Raw genomic sequence first — 20,901 nt, 5'->3', positions numbered from 1 at the left:
TCACCACGTGACTCTTGTCTGCACTGGGATCCATCCTGGCCAGACGCCGAACCATCATGATTCGTTCTAGCCCGTACCTCCTTCTTTTTTCCGACGTGACCCAATCAAGAACAAATCGTTAACAATCGGTTTCCGATCGTTGATCTTTCAGTGTTACCGTCCTCTTCGCCGATTCACTGGATGCCATAATTGGACGCCGATTTCAAACCAAGATTTCCATGTCACAACGAAATATCTGCATTATCGGAGCATTAACCTTTCATTTTAATACCTGTCTCTAAAACCAGAGAACTTATATCATACTCAAGAGAACCAATGGTAAAATTAACGAAATTATATTAAGAATTAGCAGCAGGCTAAACCTAAACGGATATGAATTGCAAAAGGAAGTCACCAGATTTACTTTTATGTAAACAGAAGTCCTTTATGATTTTTGTCTAAACCTTCAGTAACTTCTACTGTGTTACCACGACAATTTATGAGTTATTCATCCGTTACCACAGCCAAGTTTAAATCACACAAATTATATTCCGATTTCTCTGCCTATTCTTGACAGTTAAGGCAATTTTCTGTCTCAATTTTTCACGTTTTTCACCGATTCTGCAGAACTATGCCCGCCTTACCAGAGGTTTATTGTTTGGGTTCCTGTTTCAAATAATTATAGATTTTGCAGATTGCGTCAAAATCAAATTTCATTCCAGTAAGTGTTTTTCTTTTCTCCACCCTTTTGCTAAGTTTGACGTTGAGACGTTCTTAGTTATGCTGGGTATTCCTGCTGTTCCTTCTTTCGTTAGTTCATCAGCACTGCTGGTACACCTTGTGGCCTTTTCCAAGGTTTTAGAGAGTTTTCTGGCCTGCTCGAAGATTATTTTACTGACATTATCACTAAGACTTAAAGTATGAAGACGTAAAGATCTAAGCTAGAGTATTATATCCAAAGGAAAAAATTGTCTTTACCCCTGCTCACTCCTCGTTGAAGGTTAAAGGAGTCGGCCTCTTTACGATCTACGCGCTTGATCAGTATCGGTCTATTGTGCATCTCCATTATTATCTAGCGCTCCTCATTAAGCTTAAAGCTTTTCACAAGAAACCAAAGTTTTGTAAGGACTTCCGTGTGGATCCTCCAGGACTAGGCTTTTGATCTCCTATGAGTAGGAATCTCAACCTGCATAAGCTTTCGCAACAACAGAAAATGTGTTGCACTATTTCATCTTCTTCTTGACAAATGCTTATACGTTGGTTTTGCTGCTCCAGGTCTGCAGTTATATACGTTATATACCTCCGTACTACTGACCAATCAGCAGTTCAAATATTTAACAGTTCCGCGATAATTTCTGCGATGGTTCTTCGAAGATATTTTTCGAATGCCTCGGTCCTCGAGGATAATACTATTGTCCTTATTCTTAAATCTCTGGTGGATCCACGTTTTTGGCAGTTTGGTATGCCACAAAGGGCTTCAGGGCCAATAGGTGTCCTCATCGAACTTTCCTCAGACAAGTTATCGGTCTCTTCGTTGCCCCTCTGCCCTGTATGCTCGAAAGCATTCCCCTGTGAACTTTATTACCGATGGCCTATTGCCTAAGGCTTATATTAATTCTAGCACTTTATTTCCAAAGATCCAACACCATCTCCTGACCCATACTCGTTCTTAGAGCCATCTGTATACCAGGTATAGTCGGCATTAAAATTTTTCCCAATCTGATCTATCAGGTATTATGGAGTTAAAGCATCAACAGACATCTTCAGAACCTTTCCTGCTTGAAGCTGCTCCAGAAGCTTTAGTTTTTGTTAAGCGAATGTACCTGTCCCTGTATCAGCTGGTAAATTGTGGCTTCTCCTTGGATAAAGATCTGTAGTGGTGGTAGATTCAAAAGACCTCCAAGCAAATAAGGCTTTCCAACTATAATCCAATTTATGTCATTAACGATGAGACGAAATCAAATCAAAATTTCTTCAGTGAAGTTTTATTCTCGAAAACCGGAAAATATTAACGCTAGTCTAGCACGAGGAATGTTGCTGGCGATCGGATGTGCCTCAGATATTTTGATCAATTTAGAAAGGGGATTTAACTCCCGAAAACAAAGAAAACTCAGGAAGGCGTAGAGCTTTCGTTAATTATAATCGACACAGCATTGACATGCAAATGTATTTTCCCTTTTATAGAAACCCGAATGTGTAAGCTCATCTCGAAATCCGGGCGCCGAATTCGTTATCGAAGTAAATTTAAAAGGCCGCCCTGATCCGCTTTCAAAGTGCCACGATAACCGTTCCCTACAATGGGCGGGGGATGAAAAGTGGATTCTGTCTGTCGGGAGATAACGGGGAAAGTAAAATGAAACTTCATTAGCCACTTCCGAAGGCGGGCTTGACACAAAGAAGTTCACGCTGTGCATAAATGTGATTGAAGTGGAATATTTCGTCGTTCACGGTCAATTTCAACAAATCATGTTCCCAACTCGACCAGCTAAACGCATATTATAAAACTCGATCCGTGAGTAGAAATGTCGTTTTATTCCATGACAAGGCAAAGTTTTATATTAGATGAGGCAAAAATTATTATCAGAGCTCAGGAGCTACCCATGACAAGTTTTATTTTCAATAAATGTGTAAAATTCGGTTTAATGTAACATAAAATTGTTTAGTTAAATAAAAAATTCATTGAACCAATCAAAAGTTTCGTTTCTGAAGTATTGTAGACTTGGGATGGTTAGATTGGGGACTTCCAAATGGGCGACTTCAAACTATTCCCGTGTATTCAGTCCAGAATTTTTGTGTGCGCATGTAACATCTCGAGCAACAAAATTAACACAGGTAAAAAAAAAGATGCTAATAATCGGAAATACAAAGAAATACCATACTGTAGAATCTGTTAAAACGGTCAATATTAATTTTACATGAGTGTTTTTGCAGTTCTTACTTTTGACCTTAAATGTTTTTTATTTTATTTATTATTATTTTTACGAGGGTTCGCAACAGCAGAGGCCATATAAACCCCCAGGGTGCCGATGTTTTTGAAAAAAGCCCATTTGTAAGTATGTCGGATTCGAACCCCGGACCTTTACCTTACAGTGATGAGCGCCGTGTCAACGACTAAACAGTTGCTGCCACCGACGCCCCCTTGCACTATGACTCGCCTATTACCTAAAAGCCAGAAATATTTCATTTATGATCGGAGAGTTTGTTAAGACACAAATGCCTGAGGGTGTTAATTGCTAAATATTTCAACAGAGGGAAAATGGTAGATTTTATCGGAGGCAAAGTTTGAAATTCTAAATTCTATTTGCGTGTATTTTGTTTCGACCAACAGCATGTCGGAACTAAAGTTTTAGCAGAATATGTCAAACAGAAGTAAAGTAATCAGCACCAGAAATATCATGAATCTATACAAGCTATCTCGACCCCCCGTCCAACAATAACGGAGCTGGATCCTTTTATTCCGATACCAATTATTTACCCCTCAACCTTATATATATATGTATGTTACATATTATATGTGATTAGTATACTGGAGAATTCAGTAGGAAACTGATATGTAGTTACTTTTATTGTGTCGGAAGGATTTCTCGTTTTAAAACTTCCTGGGTCGAAACAAAAACTTTTTGGTCGAAACGAATTGTCATATCAGACCCATGGTCGAAACGCGGTACGCCCGAATTTTTCGTGAGTGTTGCAAGATGCATGCTTTATCCTAAAAGGCGGTTTTTAAATTTTAGAGTTCAAAAAAGGAAAGAAAATCTTACCGGCTGCTATCCATAAATCATGCCACCGCATGATCCGGTTCTGAAACATACAAAAACAATGTTAGCAATGGATTTTATAATAAGTGCACATATCCAAGAAATGGATTTTTATATACAGGGTGTATTGCAAGTATATGATAATACTCAAGGGGATGAAACTATACGAACAGTATATAACTTATGGACATATGTGTGGTTGGCAGTATTTAACTACATTTTTGGTCTAGTTTCACCGCCTTGAGTATTGCCATCTACTTGAGATACACTCTGTATGTGTAAAAAATCAATGTAATTAAGATTTGAGGGTTTTTTTTTTGGCCTTATGATCTTGCATATTAGCCATGGTATGAATTTGTGTGTGTTCAAATTGGGGGTTATCGGGAAAAAAGGGCCAGAGGCGACAGTGGGAATCGAACCCACAACCGCGGCGTGAGAGTCTCTCATGCTAACCACTCGGCTACCGCGGTCCCCTGGAGATTTGAGGTTTGGCCGTTCACACTCGCTGGCAGAAACTCAACTTCAGCTAAAACTGGACCCAACTGTCATCATTCACAAAAATTATTTTTGTATAAAAGTGTATATGTGTGTTGTATGTATATATTTTTCCTTTAAGCTGAAGTATTTATAAGCTTCAGCACGTTTAATAATGCCTTTATAAGTTTGTACTTTTTAAATAACGATCGTGTTGGAAAATCAATCAAAACAGTAATTTCTAATCAGAAATAGACTTCATTCCATGCTAAAATAACTATTGTAAAATTGGTTAATTATTGTAATTATAGTAATAAGAAAAGATTCAGATATTAAAGATTAGTTTTTAATTTTACGAAAACTGCTACAATACCCTCTAATGTCTGAAACTTGGAAGAAGTTGCCTGAAGTAGAAAGGACTGGTTCCTTCTATCAAATGTTTTCGTTTTCTGAGTCTGAACTAAAAAAAAATTGAATTTATATTTCTTGGATGATAACCTTTACAACTTTGGGTTTTTAAGGAGTTAAACATTGTGTTGGGTAAAAGGGCACGCTGGAATCCCTGATAACGAGAAAGTAGACAAACTGGCCAAAATTGCCACTACAGCTGGGGACCCAATTGTTGGGCTTAACATGACGTGCTTCAATATCCAAAAGATTCTGAAAAATGAAATTCAACTAAAACGGGAGAAAAAGTAACAGTCCTCTTTAGTGGTTAACCAGAATCGTTCCTTGTTTCCAACACTGCAGAAGAATGCCTGGTATGCTAAAGGAGGTAGAAGCAAAGCTTTCTATAGCGCAGTCAGCAGGTTGAGAGTAAACCAACTACATTTGAGACCCTTACCTCTTCAGAATAGATAAGACATCAAATTGTGAGACGTATGATGGTAAGAGAGGACGCCCCCCATTGGTTCCTGGGGTGTCAGGAGTTCGAAGAATACAGAGGGGAATTTCTGCAAAAAGTAGACAGATATATGGCCTTGCAGAGGCCTTTTAATTTCGACCCATTCCTATATTCACGCAATAGTGGAATTTCTAGACAAATGGAGTCTAGAGGTTTAAGGTGATGCTTAAGATTTGGAGATGTCAGATTTGTAAATTATACATAGCATACACCCACTAGCCAATCTGAGAAAACATGGCTGAAGGAAATACCAACGACAGAAAAAGGAGTTATACACGTTTCCAGGTGATGCTCTGGCAGGTGAGTTCACCTAAAATACTTGTGCATATTTTTTAGATGTATAACAGGGACATGATGATCAAATAGCACACCACTAGGCTAAAGAAGGTGGTGAAATGTTCTGAACAAACCAGGATGATCGGAAGCAGGTTCCTCTTCAGTCTTCAATAAAAAATCTCACAATGTCGGTTTTTTATAACAATTATATTTAAAATAAACGCCAGATTTAAAAAAAATCGAATGTGGCTAGGTATTTATTTAATTGCTTTGTACGTTACTATCAATAGGGAGATTACTAGCTCATTTTTGTGAAATGAACAAAATTTGACAACCTTTTTATTGAGAGATGTCTATATGTTGAACTTTATGGGCAACTATTTTTTTGTATAGTTATGTCACATTATGTAAAATTTGAAGTGTATTTCATTTTTGGCCTTAGATCCTTTGAAAAACTGCACTCCCTTCCTGACAAATCGACGGTCCGCCAGCTTTCTGAGACTTGAAGAGCTTATTAGTATGTGTTGTCCGAGTCGAAGGAATATCTCGCGATCTGCTCCGTTGCATCGCACATACATTACGGGCCGATGACTGGGCGGAGAAAGTGTAGCAAGCAGTGGCTCCTCGTAGAAAGTGTTTTTTCGTACTCTGCCGTTCGCTTATGAATCTACATCCGACGTGAAACTCTTCCTCTCTCTGGCCACCTTTCCGCTCTGATCTGAACTGCTCTGGTGGCTTCCGTCAACCGATACTTCCGCCCTGCTTAAACTTTCGACTTAACGTATATCAATCGTTTTGACACGTGATGATGGTGCTATTGGCGAAGATGAAGAGGTTCGAAAGTTAGCAGCAACCAAAGTCATATGCCAGTGTAATAAATTTTGAACCAAGTCATGTTCGTATTTTTCATATTTAACACGCTATTTAATAATTATTAAAACCTAATCCCTACTGTACATTATGATTTGTATCACAATCAGTTAATTTCAATACATAAAGATCCGACGTTCAATGCTTTCCATGCTCTTGTCCTTTTTGTCAAAACCATTTGATTTTTATTGAGGTCCTTTCAAAACGTCTAATCTTCACATATTTGATTTTTGTCTTTTAAGCGCGTTTCCGCAACTCCGTCTTCTGTTGAGATAATGAAAGGAAAAAATCAATGGCTTGCCTCACCCTCCTTAACTCCCTGAGACACCAATGAAGATGGTGAACATATGATTGAAGGGAAAGACCAACACCGAGCATCGTCCAGACTATTCAAAAAGGACCAAACTACATATTTAGTGTACTAGTTATACATATTTAACTATACATAGGTATACATATTTTATGTATGGTATACAGGTAGGTATACATATTATATATATGACAATGTCGAAAAAATAAAATAATTTTAATACTCAGCTTAAAGACTATAAAAGCTCCAATAAATACATTAAAATGAGAATTTTGCTTAAGCACGGCAGCGAGTATTAAGTCCCGTGTTCTGATTCTTTGAGTGAATGTATTTATTAGCGTGAAAGTGTAGCGATGGCGGAATATTGAGTACCCATCGACCTCAAATAAGTTTGTTATGTAATAAGTAGTATAAATTGTACGTAAATAATACAGAATGCACTTAAGAGTGAGTGAGATGGGTGGTTGGGTTTGGATTTCGGAAATTATCGCGTTGGGGGCTGAAATAGCTGACCTAGCTGTTGTTAGCACCGGGTGCCCAACCTGGATGAAAGGATAAGGCCGAGATCTGATCCCAGGACTGCCAACACCCGGCATGGGTCATTCGCGAGGCCTGCCAGTAAAATGCAAAGTATAAAGGGCAAAGTACATTATAAAGTACAAAAGCTGGAATTACCGGTGGACTGCGAGAGATCACCAGCTCAACTCTTGTGTGTGCGTGCAGATTTGAGCTTACATAAATCAGCACTTACATTAAATTTATCATTATATTCTTTTGTTTAGGATTGTGTCTAATAATTTAATTTTTAATAGCTCTAATGATGCTGATATAATTACGATAATAAACCGAACAATTTCAATCAGGCTAATCCAAGTACCTGAAACTGACAAGTTAACACAGCCGATAAATTTTAACCTTTGATCTATTCAGTTACTCGTTGTTTCAACGTTGTTCAGAATAATAGCAAAACAAAGTGAAACAAACAGTAATAAAGACATTAAAAAAGAAAGATAATAAACTATATTAAAACAATTTAGACAATACTTTGTGTGCCTTTTCTCCCACGAAAGGCATCAGACCTTTTAACAAATTAAGTGGTGGCAAATCGGAATGTTGCTGATATATTCTGTAATCTTATAAATATTTATTATATATAAAAAGTTTTTACAATTTAAATGTCCAAATTAAATCTTATGCTTAAAAATGAAATTTTACCGTAGATAACTTTTTATAAGTTCAGTTCAGTTTGTGCTATGTAGCTTTTAACTTCCAGTTTTAACAAATAATGAAGAGAAGGTTGTAGTTAATTTTGTTGCGTTGTAATGCCTAAATTTTTCTGAAGATTGAAACCCTGTCCGATATTTTTAAATTACTGAAAACATAAAAGTAATTACTGGGTATTATAAAACTAATAAGGGTCTGAATCTGGTTTCTCCAAAATATTAGAAAAGATAATCTTGAAAAGAATGAAAGTAACTTTCAGTTTGCTTCTTTTCTGTGCTGTACCCGATTAACGGGCATGCCTCATCATTACAGTTAAGTTTAGATTTTTAAGTTTAGAGTCTAAATAATAAATTGTAGATTTATCCGAAAATCTTAAGTAATCTTTCCAAGCACATAGTTTTTAAATTGACGTGGGCTTGATAAATATGTAATACGTAAATAGGGATAGGGATAGACGGAAAGAGGTGGCCACAAAGTGTTCCGCACCTCGAGATCTATTGTGCTTCTCTATTTTTTTATAACACTGTTTCACTTGCACCTTTTTCTATCCTATTTGCAAAAATCTACATTCACATTGCCCCTACACAGAAGCATAAAACGTATTCTTCGGTATTCTCTTCTTCCTGGTAGTATCTGCACAGGGTTTCTTCTAAGTTTCTATGAATCTTCGCTTTCTTCATTTCTGGGGTTTGTTCCACCAAGTTTTGAACTTAGGGATCCATTTTTACATATATCCTTTTTTTGTGGTAAGGTGCTAAGCCACGGTTCGGTTTGGGGCCTAGAGAATTCATATTGGCTCCTTTTTTCCCCAACATATCTGCCCTCTCATATCCTCATGTCCCGAATGCCCAGGAACACATGCCAAGGTCAGGTCGTTAGTGTCACTGACTTCTGCCAGGGATTCCATTCGGTTTTTGCCTTTATCTCACTTGAGTCAAAGATCTCGGTCCAACTTTTAATAGGTCAACATTGGTCTAATGACACAAGTGTAGAGCCGTTGGATCATTTTGATGTTTAGTCCCCAGCACGATAAAAACGTACAATTCGATTCAATAAGTTACCACACTGAAGGACATTTGACCAAGAAGTTCAAATTTTGTTTTCCTATCGATGTAAGTATTATTGTATTTATGTTATTATAAATAAGTAAAGTCTAGGACATTTCTGGTATAATATAAGTGTATTTATTCTACTGGAAGCTCCATTTGAACTATTATACTTACACGTAGCCAAGAAGTACCAATACAAATAAACCGTGGAAAGTTCAGATGATAGTTAGGTCTCTGCGGTTAAAAAGCGGCATTTATCTTGGAAACAACGTTTAAATCCTCAGCCCAATATTTCCTACTTCCGGCCACTGTTATACCATCAAACAGGAAATTCAATATAACTGTGGTATGTATATTTCTATTTTGGGGTGGAGCTGCAGAGATAGAAAAGTTATTTCAGACTGAATTTAATTGAATTTTTAGAAGGATAATAAATGCGCCCTGATCCATTATGATTATATCTGTTGGTAGAGGGGTTGTTTTCATTTGGAGACTAATCACCCAGGAGATAAATCCCATATAAACCAATTCCAAAATGGACCAGCCAAAGTTCAGATATTTATATTGTAAGATGTAGAAAAATAAACTGCAGTAAGGAATTTTCTTTATTAACAGATCGTTTTCGATATCATGACTTGAGTCCTCCTCAGTGTTAATTACACTTGTAAATTGTACATTTTCTAAAGATTTTTATAAAAAATCTTTTTGTTTACACCGTTTTCTATAATTCAAATATATTATTTTAGTAAAAGGAACTTACTAAACATACTAAAAGTTAAATTACAAAATACCTATGGGCTTCCCAACAATCTGTAACCTTTTATTCATTTATCCCTACAAGGTATCCACCTTACCAATTATTTACTTAGAAATCGTGAGATGCGGTCTGGTGTGATGTAGGTTTCAGAAAAATCGTGCCAACGTTTCGATCTTTATTGAGATCATCTTCAGGGCACAAAGTGTTTGTCTTCTGTTTAATTGTGCCATCTTGCTTGTCGTATCGAGAGTGCCCTAGCAGTGGGCAATAAAAAATGGCAAAAAGGAGGGAAAATTCAAAAAGGTGGGGTTGAGATGGGAAGTTAGTGTCCGAGTGGATCGAGGTCACGATAGCTCAAGTGGTAGAGTAGCGGCGTATCTAGCCGAAGATCGTGGGTTCGAATCCCGCTCGTGCCATTGACTTTTTTATCTCAACTAAAAGCCTTAATTTTTTAAATATATTTTTACACTTTCTTATTTATATATGTCTACGTGTCTCAAGGACCATTCTTATACCTAATGTAGATGAGAGAGTAGAGAGAAGTAGACCAAAATTACTTGGAGAAAGAGAAGGAGAGGAGAGAGAGAGAGAGAGAGAGAGAGAGAGAGAGAGAGAGAGAAAGAGAGAGAGAGGAGAGAGAGAGGGAGATGATTAAAAATAATTGATTTATTCATCTAACAAATCAACTAATAATTAGCTGAACCAGTACCAAAATTAGAAATTATCCCGAAATGGTGGAATAGGTTCCCACATTCATATTGAACACGGTAAATTTACTTTTGAAATCGGTCTCACCAAAAGCTATTCCCTCATTTGAATCGAATCCTTGTTCGTGACTATTATTTTTTTACAAAGGCGTGGAAAGTAGTCTCATCTGTACATTTATTCTAAAATGATGTTTAAAGAAATTTCAACCTTTTGTAAATACGTATTGATAATCAAACGGCCGAACCGAAATTACGATCTCAGTTGACTTTATTTACTCTTTTACGATCAAATATGCCCGAATGCTGTCTGTAAGGTTAGTCGGTCAAAGTCATAATGAAAGCATAACAATGGCCTTTGAAACATACAGGCTTTCTACCTTTTTCACTAAGAACTTAATTTTGCATGAATACGACGTACCATTACGCTTACATACGTCAGAAAAGGAAATGCCAGTTATTAACAGTATACACGTTATTGTTGTGTTTACTCATATGACGCAATTTTAACTGAATATATAAAATATTTTTCATTAATTTATTTAATTTTAAAAAGTGATTTTATACGTTTCTATTTATGGTTAAAAACGACAACCTTGGATATATCATTATGGAAAAAGTACACCAAAATACCACTAATTGCCGAAACTCGTCTGACAGACCAACACAGCGAGGATAAGCAGATCAAGAGAATCGGTAAAGACCAAATTACAATCATAAAATCGCAAAAAGAACCCTCACAATTAAAAAAAAAAAAATGGGGTTCATTCAAAACCTATCACACACGTTTTCAATGTACAATGTGCAAGTTTTATAACTGGGAAGCAATAACAAAACTTTGGTATTGTAAAGCGAATTAACACAAGTTCGCGGTAATGTTCCAAAAAGAAATAAAGAGTGAGAGAGAGAGAGAAAGATGGAGAAAAAAGAAAGAGAAAGAGATATATTTTATAATATCGTGCCAGCTTAAGTAATAATCACTTTAACATTTAGAAAAATCTATTGAAAAAATACTATACTTAGCATTGAAACATTGGGATCGACATGTAAAAACATAAAATAAAATCATATATATCTTGGCCGTTTTCGATGATTTTGTTCTAGTCAGCAAAAATTTGAAGGTAGACCAAAATTACGAGGGCTGGAGGGCTGGAGTGAGAGAGAGAGAGAGAGAGAGAGAGAGAGAGAGAGAGAGANTCTCTCTCTCTCTCTCTCTCTCTCTCTCTCTCTCTCTCTCTCTCTCTCTCTATCTATCTCTATCTCTATCTCTCTCACTCTCACTCTTTCTCTCTCTTTCTTTTCCTATCTTTTTCCTTTTATCGTTCATTCATTCTATTTTCGTTTCTCCCACTATTTTTTCGTCTCTCTCTCTTCTTTCTTTTTCACTTTCTCTATCGCTTTCCTCTCTTTGTTCTCACTTTACTTCTCTCTCACTCCCCCCTCTCTCACTCCCCCCTCTCTCACTCTCTCTCTTTCTTTCTTTCTTTTCCTGTGTTTTTATACTACCTTTCATTCGTTCTATTTCTCCTTCACTCTGGCTTTTTTCTTTTTATAGCTCTCTAATCTCATTTCCCCTATATAAAGAGAGAGAGAGAGAGAGAGACACAGAGAGAGAGAGAGAGAGAGAGAGAGAGAGAGAGAGAGAGAGAGAGAGAGAGAGACAAAGAGAGAGAGAGTTAGAGAGAGAGACAAAGAGAGAGACACAGAGAGAGAGAGAGACAGAGAGAGAGAGAGAGAGACAAAGAGAGAGAGACACACACAGAGAGAGAGACAGAGAGAGAGAGAGAGAGAGAGAGAGAGAGAGAGAGAGAGAGAGAGAGAGAGAGAGTGAGGGAACGAAAATTAGAAGGTAACAATGGCTTAAGTTGAAAATTACATTTCTTTCAAAACTAGTGTTTAATATAAAACTGGAGCGAATTTTGTAAATTACAAGAAATCAATAAATGGCCATCTTTTTTATCTCCTTAACAAATGATTATTCAGTAGCGTCTTGTTCATACGGTTTGAGGAATTGAATAAAACTCAGGATTGTTGTATAGTTCAGTTGGAGTAAGGATTCCAAAAGTTCCATGACCTCGAACAGGTAATGTGGCAGGATTGCAGGATCTCCGGAACAGGGTCGATATGGCGGAGTGGGTGGAGAAAAAGCTCAATAGTTTCATTTACCTTATTTTTCAAAATTACTTTTAGTTCCTTTTAATTTGTTCATATATATTCAAAAAGCAGATTTAATAATAGCAATGCTAATTTTTGTTCAGCTTGATATAAACTAATTTTTGCTAATCTGATCTAATCCTCTTGGGATGTTATAAAACATGAAAAAGCTCACATCGTATTTTAGACCATTAAAAGAAAATTATGGAAGTACGGGGACCCGGAGTTAGATAACAGGTCCATCCACGGTCGTTCATTCTTTTTACCACGATACAACTGCTTAGCAAAGCTCTTTTGCACTTTACCACTTCCTACTTTTGTGTATATTTAAATTAAATATTTTTCTTAGGAGAAAATTTGGATTTCATGGTTTAAGGAATGATTAGAAGATAACTACTCTTAATCTGACGACTTATTACGATCTTCTTGTATACTTGATATGACTACATCTTAAATATGAAAGTGCACTTTTATTATCATGCACTTTTATTATCATTTGCAAATAGAAGTGCACAGTGCAATTTTCTCCAAAAAAGAAGTAATAATAATAATAAATTATTTCAATTAACGTAGCTCAAATATTAAAAAAATCATAATAGGATTTTTTAAGGAAATTTAACCGATATGTAAAATGCTTAAAATTTTAATCGTTGGATAAAAAATACTTTCATCAGCAGTGTAATCTTGTGAGGGGCTTCCTTTTAAAAAAGAAAGATTTAAGGCCAAGGAATTGTTTTTTTTAAGAAGAGAGGATTGCATTGAAATTGAATTCAACTGAATCGATTTTCTCTAATAGCCGTGCCATATGAAAGTATGCAATTTGTTTATATATTCAAGCATGGCGGGTTTGCATAACTAATAAAATCGTCTGCTTAACAATAAGTCATCTGAACGATAATAAAACAATTTTAGAATTTCGTTTTTGACGAAATAAGATAAAAATTGATGTCACATCTTATAAAAATAAAATCCACGCTGAAGTTGGAAAGTAGAAAATATTTGGATATATTTATATTAATGGTTATGTGGGGACAATTTCATCTCGTTGACGCAAAATATACAAACTATAAAAACCAATGATTGCTCGGCCATTAATAAATTTATGTTTTATTGACAAATGAATTTTAAAGGCAGAGAAAAAACATGCAATTCCAAAGGTATATACATTAAAAAAAGAAGAAAAAAATCAAATGTTTGTGAAGCTAGTTTTTAGATTTGTAATAAATCTTGATTTTTATTCATGAATTATTTATTTATTTTTTATTGTATTGGTCAAATGACAAAGGTTGGTTATTGATGGTTTCAATCAGTTCAGATTTTGTTGATTAACCTGTCGCTAACATTTAAAAGTTATATAAACAGGCACTAACAGTTGTAAATGTGAGTGAAGAAACGCTTAATAATGTAATCAATATACTGAAAAAACATAATAACCTAATAAAATAATAACCATGAAAATAATAATAACCAAAACATAAGCCAACCAAAAGTCGCCAGTTTTATCATGACCCGTGCGTGAAAGACCTTATTATGATGCACGCAGTGCGACAGGGTTCACCTCATAAGAACCTAACCAAACGTAAAATTGTAAAAGTTGTCCCTTTGGGCTGTTTCGTTGTAGCAGAGAAGAGTTATGGAAAGTGACTTGTATTTTTTGTAACCTTTTATAAGTCACGTGTCTTTCTTTCTGTATAATCACGGTTTTACCATGACATGTCAACTTTCTTGATTATTTGGTTATTATGCTCTTTTAGTATTTTGATTGCATCACTAAGTGTTTCTTCCATCACATTTATAACTGTTAGTATTCGTTTACATAATTTTTAAACGTTGGTGACGTCATGTAAATCAACAGTATCTGACCTGATTGAAATTTCAGAGAGAAGGAGTCAGTTTTGACGATACATGTGGCTTTTTTTAGATAACGGCGAGTAAAGATTCAGAATTGAATGATGATTTGTATTTTCGAAAAGATAAGTCGTATGTGAGGTAAGTATGTTAAAAGGGGATAGGAGACGATTCGTCGATTGTTTATTCTCAAGTCACGGCAGTTCCGCTATTCCCTGCACGCCGCTTCCGGGAGACGTTCATTGACAGTGCGAGACCATCCCAAGAAAGTGACCGAACTTTGCTTTCCTCTCCTGAATTCTTTTGTCACTCGCCAACATGAAAGTCATTCGGCGGTATTGGGTAAACCGACCGAGGGCCCAGGCTGGACACTGACTTTCTCCTTTGCACGCTCTTAAGAGGACTTTGTCTTTCGGGCGAGCCGGGCCCAAGTTGGGAAAGGGTGTCCAGTGTGGATGCTGTTACAAGACAAAAAAAAAACAAGTCTCAACTTGCGAAATACTTCTTCACCCTCACTCTTAACCCACTTTTTCATCACGTTGTAAAAGAGTTTCAGAGGTTGCAGAACTGCTCTGAATAAATATTGCGTTACAACTTGACTCCTTTGGAGAAAAATATTAGCGTTTCTACAAATAAATGATTGTTTCGCGGATCGGAGGAAGTTCTATGATATTAATAATTACAAAACAGGTAGTAATTCACAATAATTTAAAGCAATAAATTTAATTGTCTGTATAAAAACTAGCGATAAAACCCGAAACCTAGATGGATAGATGTATTAATCGAATGGCATACTGCGTCCTTTGAGAGCGTTGTACCCAGTTCTGTACGTATGACCGGTGAGCCTAGTTCATCAAGGAACTTAGTAGGCCCGGATTCAGTGGTTGAATTTCATATGCGGATATGTTGTACATTCCAAAACTTTTCCTCCTGCGGGCAAATGTGGCACCACAGTTGTTAGTAGGTGAATTGGTGTCCCCTCTGCTTCTTTCCAATTAGAAGCACATGCCATGAACTATACCAATTTTCTTCAGATGCCCGTTCAGTCTGCAGTATCCTGTTAAGCATCCTATTAGGGTTCGAAGTTTTTTCCTTCATTTAACGCATTCTATTATTTCTTTCTTTTCAAAACAAGCTGTAAGATTCTTAGATTGCTTGTGTATAGTAAGTGAATTCTACTGTTGCCTCATTTTCATTTTTTGTCTAAGGTACTCATTGACAGTGTGAATCCATATGCCGCAGAAGACAGTGCTTTTCCTTGCGTCCGCTCTCTCGTTGCCTTCTACTTCCACAAGTCCTGGGACCCAGCAGAGAGTGACTTTATTTTGCATACCTAATCTATTTACTTTAGTTTTGCAATTCAGCACTATCTTTGAGCTCATGATGTTTCAACAGTATTTTGATAGCTAATTGGATATCTGTCATGACCTAACCGTTTGTCATTTATGTTTGTCAGGATTCGTATAATTATATATATTTTATTACTTAATAATTGTTTCAACTTTATCTATTGACAGTTACGTCAAAGGAAACGGAAATACCTCGAGACTCTACATCAATAAACAAATGGGCAAAGTAAGCTTATTTAATATCACTTTTATGAATAAATCAACGTAAAATCAAGCATGATACTAGAAAGAACAAAGAAAATGGGGTTTAAGTTGGTGGTGTTCGTTGGATCGCGAGTGGATGACCACAATATTAAACTGATCGTCACAGATCACTTCAAAATATTCGTCTATTCTAGTTAGTTTACGTTTCGCTCAAACGAGTTTCGGCTTCGAGCTTCAGTGAGAAACTCAAACAAATTCAGTCTGAATTTGTATCAAATTTATATTTAATGTTTGTTATTGTCCGGCAGTTTCACAAATAAAAAGAACAGTAATCAATTTTGGATATATTTTTAAAAGAATCACATATGTTATTAGAAAATCACAAATACTTATGCTTATGTGACGTACAGTTACGATTTGATATTATCGTAATCGCTTACTGTTTTTTCCACCTTTTTCAGACAGAATATTTAACTGTAAAGCATTTAATTTGTTTTAAATTGCATTTCATTAAAAAAAATATTATAATTTTTAACAAATATTAGGTAAAATGTAGTTGGGCCAAAGGCTGAAACTTTCAATGTACTTATTATCAAACGATTAAACTATAGAATAATACAAATAAAAAAATTCGATCGGAAGTAGTATAAAGAAAAAGCCTTACTACTAAATATAATTAGAAAGAACAACCCCTAATGGTAGTAATTAACTGAGTAATCAGAACGAGTGGAATGTACATATATGTGAATGTATTTATTTGCGTGACCGTATTATAGTTAGTTTTAAGGTAGATTGTGGTTCGCATGCGTTGGGGGCTGAAATGATCTAGCTGTCGAAAACCCATGTTGGAGCCTAACACCTTTGGTCGTGAAGCGTCGATCTCCTCATGGCCCGATCTGTTGGCCTCCGCGGTCACGATTTAACTCCACTTGACTTTTCTGTGGGGCCTTTTAAAAAAAAGTATCTACGCCAAAACCCACAGTCTCAGTTGAAGAACTGCGGCAAAGGATAGAAAATGCTTGTCAATCCATCTTCCCTGTCTTTATCGCTCCGAGCACTGGTGAAGAGTGGTTAAAAAGAGCAAATCTTTGCATCTTTACGCAAGGCAGACAGTGTGAACATGAAATGTCATTAATAAATAGCAAATCAAATGACTTTTTTCAAGCTTTTTGACCTAACTTTGCCATTTTTTGAACAATTTAAAATTCGATTACGTTGTTTGTCAGGATATATAGGGTTGTATGTGAAATTATGAAATTGAACTGGGCCTGAGATACCCTGGAGAATTTTTCTCCAAAAAAGGTAAAAAAATTGAAACTAAACTAAAAATATTAAAGTCGTATTTTTTTATAGCGTTAATGGTTCAAGAGAAATTCAACAGGGCCATTAAAAAACGACACCCTGTTTAACTTTAATTTATTGCTAAATTTTAAACATTTATTGACCGTGACGAGGTATGCGATTCTTTGTAAGAAACTCGTTAGGTAGTTGTAGGCAATGGAATAAATTATTACCAAACGCGTTTCTTGAGAAATGCCATTTTCCGACTGAGGTGATACCGGTTATGAGTGAACGTATGGTCGCCGCTCCGTAACCCGATCTGGATTGGCCCATACCATTCGGCGAAGTGACGTAAAAAAGGAAAAACGCACATTCAATCTGTTAGAAAAATGTCTCGCGCCCCTTCAATGAACATCGGAATAGGCCGGGTTATCCCAGTGAAAAGCTTTCCTGATTGTGTAACTTCCACTCGTTTGTCACTTCCCTTTATTCCGTACAGCCCTTCCGGAGCCGCGTGTGTTATTCCGTCGATCCGGATGAAAAATTCTGGTTTTTTTCACAGTGGCAACGGAATAAATATAATTTCTCATATTTCTCAATTTTGTCATATAATGCCTTGGACGTCCCGATGAAACTTCAGTATTTTACAAGGTTTAGTTAAAAATACTGAAAAAAGAACAACTACAGAGGAGGTTATTGAAATAAACTGATGAAATCGGAGACTTGCCTGAATCACTACTGAAGATGGCGAAATGCCTGATGGGCAGCCGATCGAAAATAAACTACCTACTTAAGGTAAACAGAAAATATATCGATAAGTTATTTCGCCATTCGATCCGCGTAGTTGTTTTACTCGATACAACACAAATTGGGTTAGTAATGATGGTCCAAGTTTCAGGAAGAGTCCCTATTATGGTACAGAAATGGATCTAAGATGGAACAGTAAGTGTATGGATAAAAGGGCTGAACATACCCTAGCAAAGCACCTTGGACTAATCCTAACTATTTTCCCAGATGAGGTCCATGCAATACCACTCTGTGCCCAGGAGTTAATAAAGAACAATGTGAAACGTGCACAGATTAACATACTTTCAGACAGCCACGATGGCTCATATCGTTCCATGATTACGACTATAGAATGGGGCTATTGCTCCTACAGGTCACTAGTTCAGTACAAAGTAGGGGAAAAAGTATTTAATGTTTTGACCTTCAGATACAGTGAAAGGTGGTTTCACATTATCAGGCACGAGACGTCCGGATGCGAAGCGATGGGGATCGGTCAAAACTGCAGTTCAGTCAAGACCAAATCCCTACACGGGAAAGTTTGTTGTGACAGTTTTCGGGAATGTGTTATCAGTTTTCAATCAAAGAATTGTGCGCGATAGCTCGGATGGACGAAGATGACAGCAGATCGCTCATCGTAGTCGTTTTGAAGTTCATCCTATGCTGGAAGAAAGAAAGAAAAAAGGGCATTTTGGTCCATTTTATCCAATTTAATGGACGAACAGAAGTTTTTTAATTCATGACAACAAAAAAATTGAATAATTGCAAAAGTTGACCTTACAGCACTACAGAAGTCAAAAAGGGACTGTCGAAGCCCGAGGTTATTGTAAACTATCCAAGGGGCGACACGTTCAGACATGCACCTGCACAAATCGTGTCAGACAAAATATTCTTCTCGAGGATTCGAAACGTTTTGTTTGACAAACATGGAAACATTTAAAATATCCCAAAAAATTCCACGGTGTTGATGGCATTAATGCACAAATTTTAAAAACATGTCAAAATTGGGTTTAATACACTTAACTAAATTAATTATATAATTCTCTATGCGCACTTTCCTGTAATTTGGAAAACAGCTAAGGATGGTAATGCTGTACCATCAGAAGATCTCAGCTGGGTAGTCCTAAGGATCCGTTCTGTTTGTTTCTACATTATTTAACATATTCATCAATGATTTATCTAAAACGAAAACTAAATGTAGTTATTCATTGTACGAAGATGATACAGCAATCTATATCTTGTCATATAGAATAGTATTACACAAACCTGGGAAAGATCTGACACGTCAAAGAAGCTATTGCCGAATTTCTCGTCTGCCGTGAGTAAGCAAGATAGGTGAGCGCATTATAGAGAAAAGGTTGAACACGTCTATAGAAAATAACAATATCATTTCAAATAAACAATATAGCTTTCGTAGGCATCATTCTACCGTTGCACAATTAGCTATAGTGACTGACATTGTTGAACATAAATTTAACCCGAACAAGCATAATGGGATGGCACTAATAGATGTTGAACAGGCGTTTGACTGTCAGGAACAGGGGTCTTTTTTCAAATTAATTTAAGCAAATTTTCCCAAGTATCTATTTTTCTTTATAAAAAGCTTAGATAATAGAAAATTACGTGTAGTGCAGGTAATGCTGTATTATCAGAAAGATCTATGTCAGCTAGGGTACGCCAGGGATCCGTTCTGGGACCTATATTATTTAACATATTCATCAATGATTTTACTAAAACCAATACCAAATGTAGTTAGTTATCCATTGTACGCAGAATACTGCAATATTTATCTCGTCATAGAGAATAGACACCATTGCCAATCATCTCGACATAGTTGTCAAGTAATGCTTCAAATACTTTCACAAATGGCGGATTAAACCGAATGAAACTAAAACCGATGTTATATTGTTTACTAAACGTAGGCCAAACGTTAACAGATTTGTTTTAAACGGCAGAATACTCCCTCGGAAAAAAGAAATAAACTATTTAGGGGTAATTTTGGATACAAAATCAACATTTACTAAGCTCGTTAATAAAGTGTGTGACAAGGCATTGGGTATAATCTGCAGTTTATTCCCACTTTTAAACAAGAACTCAAGCTTAGTGCAACAAATTAAAAAAAAAAACTTTTTATTTGTTTTTGTTTTACAACTGCATTCTTCGTGTGTAAGGTTGATTGGTACCTTTCCTATCCAATTGATTGTTTTCATTCCGTTTTAAACTTTGCCAATGTATGAATACAAGTTTATAATATTACTAAATATTTTGTTTCCTCCTGTGTAAATAATAGTCACCCACATATTAAAAATATTAATCCGTTTATGTTTTAGTGGTCAATTGACCAAGCTACTTCTTTCAACTAATTATCCTTTTTATGTAAGGTCTTGGTTAAAACAAAAAGTCAATGTCACGAGCGGGATTCGAACCCACGATCTTTGGCTAAATACGCCGCTGCTCTACCACATGAGCTATCGTGACTTCAATCCTCTCGGACACAAACTTCCCATCTCAACCTACAACCATTCGAATTTTCCCTCTTTTTGCCATTTTCAATTTTATCGGCCATTTTTATTTTTCATATATAACTTATTAGTCGATAGTAGCCTGAAACTTCTATATCACACTTTTGTACATATTTGTGTTTATTTGTAAATAAATGATTCTTATTCTTATTTAAAATATATATCTTGTAGGAACCGTTTCGCATCCGCGGATAATCGGATAATGTAAAACCAGCTTAAGTTGTTTCATACCGACACCTTCCCGACAAACGACGCGGCGATATCAGACTGACATTGCTCGCCTCTTTTTTAAATGGATCTCAAGATTAAATCAAATCCCACGTACATTTCTTTGTTCGAGAGAATAATGGATCAACGAGAGAGGTCCGAATATTATTAGTATTTGGAACAATGGAACAATCGTTTCGCGAAACAATGCGCAGCTAACCGCACCGTGTGGTCGTTATAAGTCAATC

The 20,901-nt window shown here is 36.2% G+C and overlaps 1 protein-coding gene across 2 annotated transcripts in view; it reads right to left on the bottom strand.

Annotated features, from left to right (window-relative positions):
* LOC106669716 (serine/arginine repetitive matrix protein 1) overlaps positions 1–20,901 on the bottom strand; it is a 73,363-nt gene that overhangs the window by 30,591 nt on the left and 21,871 nt on the right. For both annotated transcript variants that reach the window (XM_014399378.2, XM_014399379.2), the window contains exon 2: positions 3,741–3,780. In XM_014399378.2, the coding sequence (XP_014254864.1) occupies positions 3,741–3,771 (31 nt within the window). In that variant the 5' untranslated portion in view covers positions 3,772–3,780. The remainder of the gene's footprint in view (positions 1–3,740; positions 3,781–20,901) is intronic.

This window comes from Cimex lectularius, unplaced genomic scaffold (genome assembly GCF_000648675.2).
Source record: "Cimex lectularius strain Harlan isolate CLEC.00 unplaced genomic scaffold, Clec_2.1 scaffold8, whole genome shotgun sequence".
In the NCBI taxonomy this organism is placed as follows: Eukaryota; Metazoa; Arthropoda; class Insecta; order Hemiptera; family Cimicidae; genus Cimex; species Cimex lectularius.
Note: the sequence above shows the minus strand (reverse complement) of the source record. Positions and strands in the feature narration are given on the sequence as shown.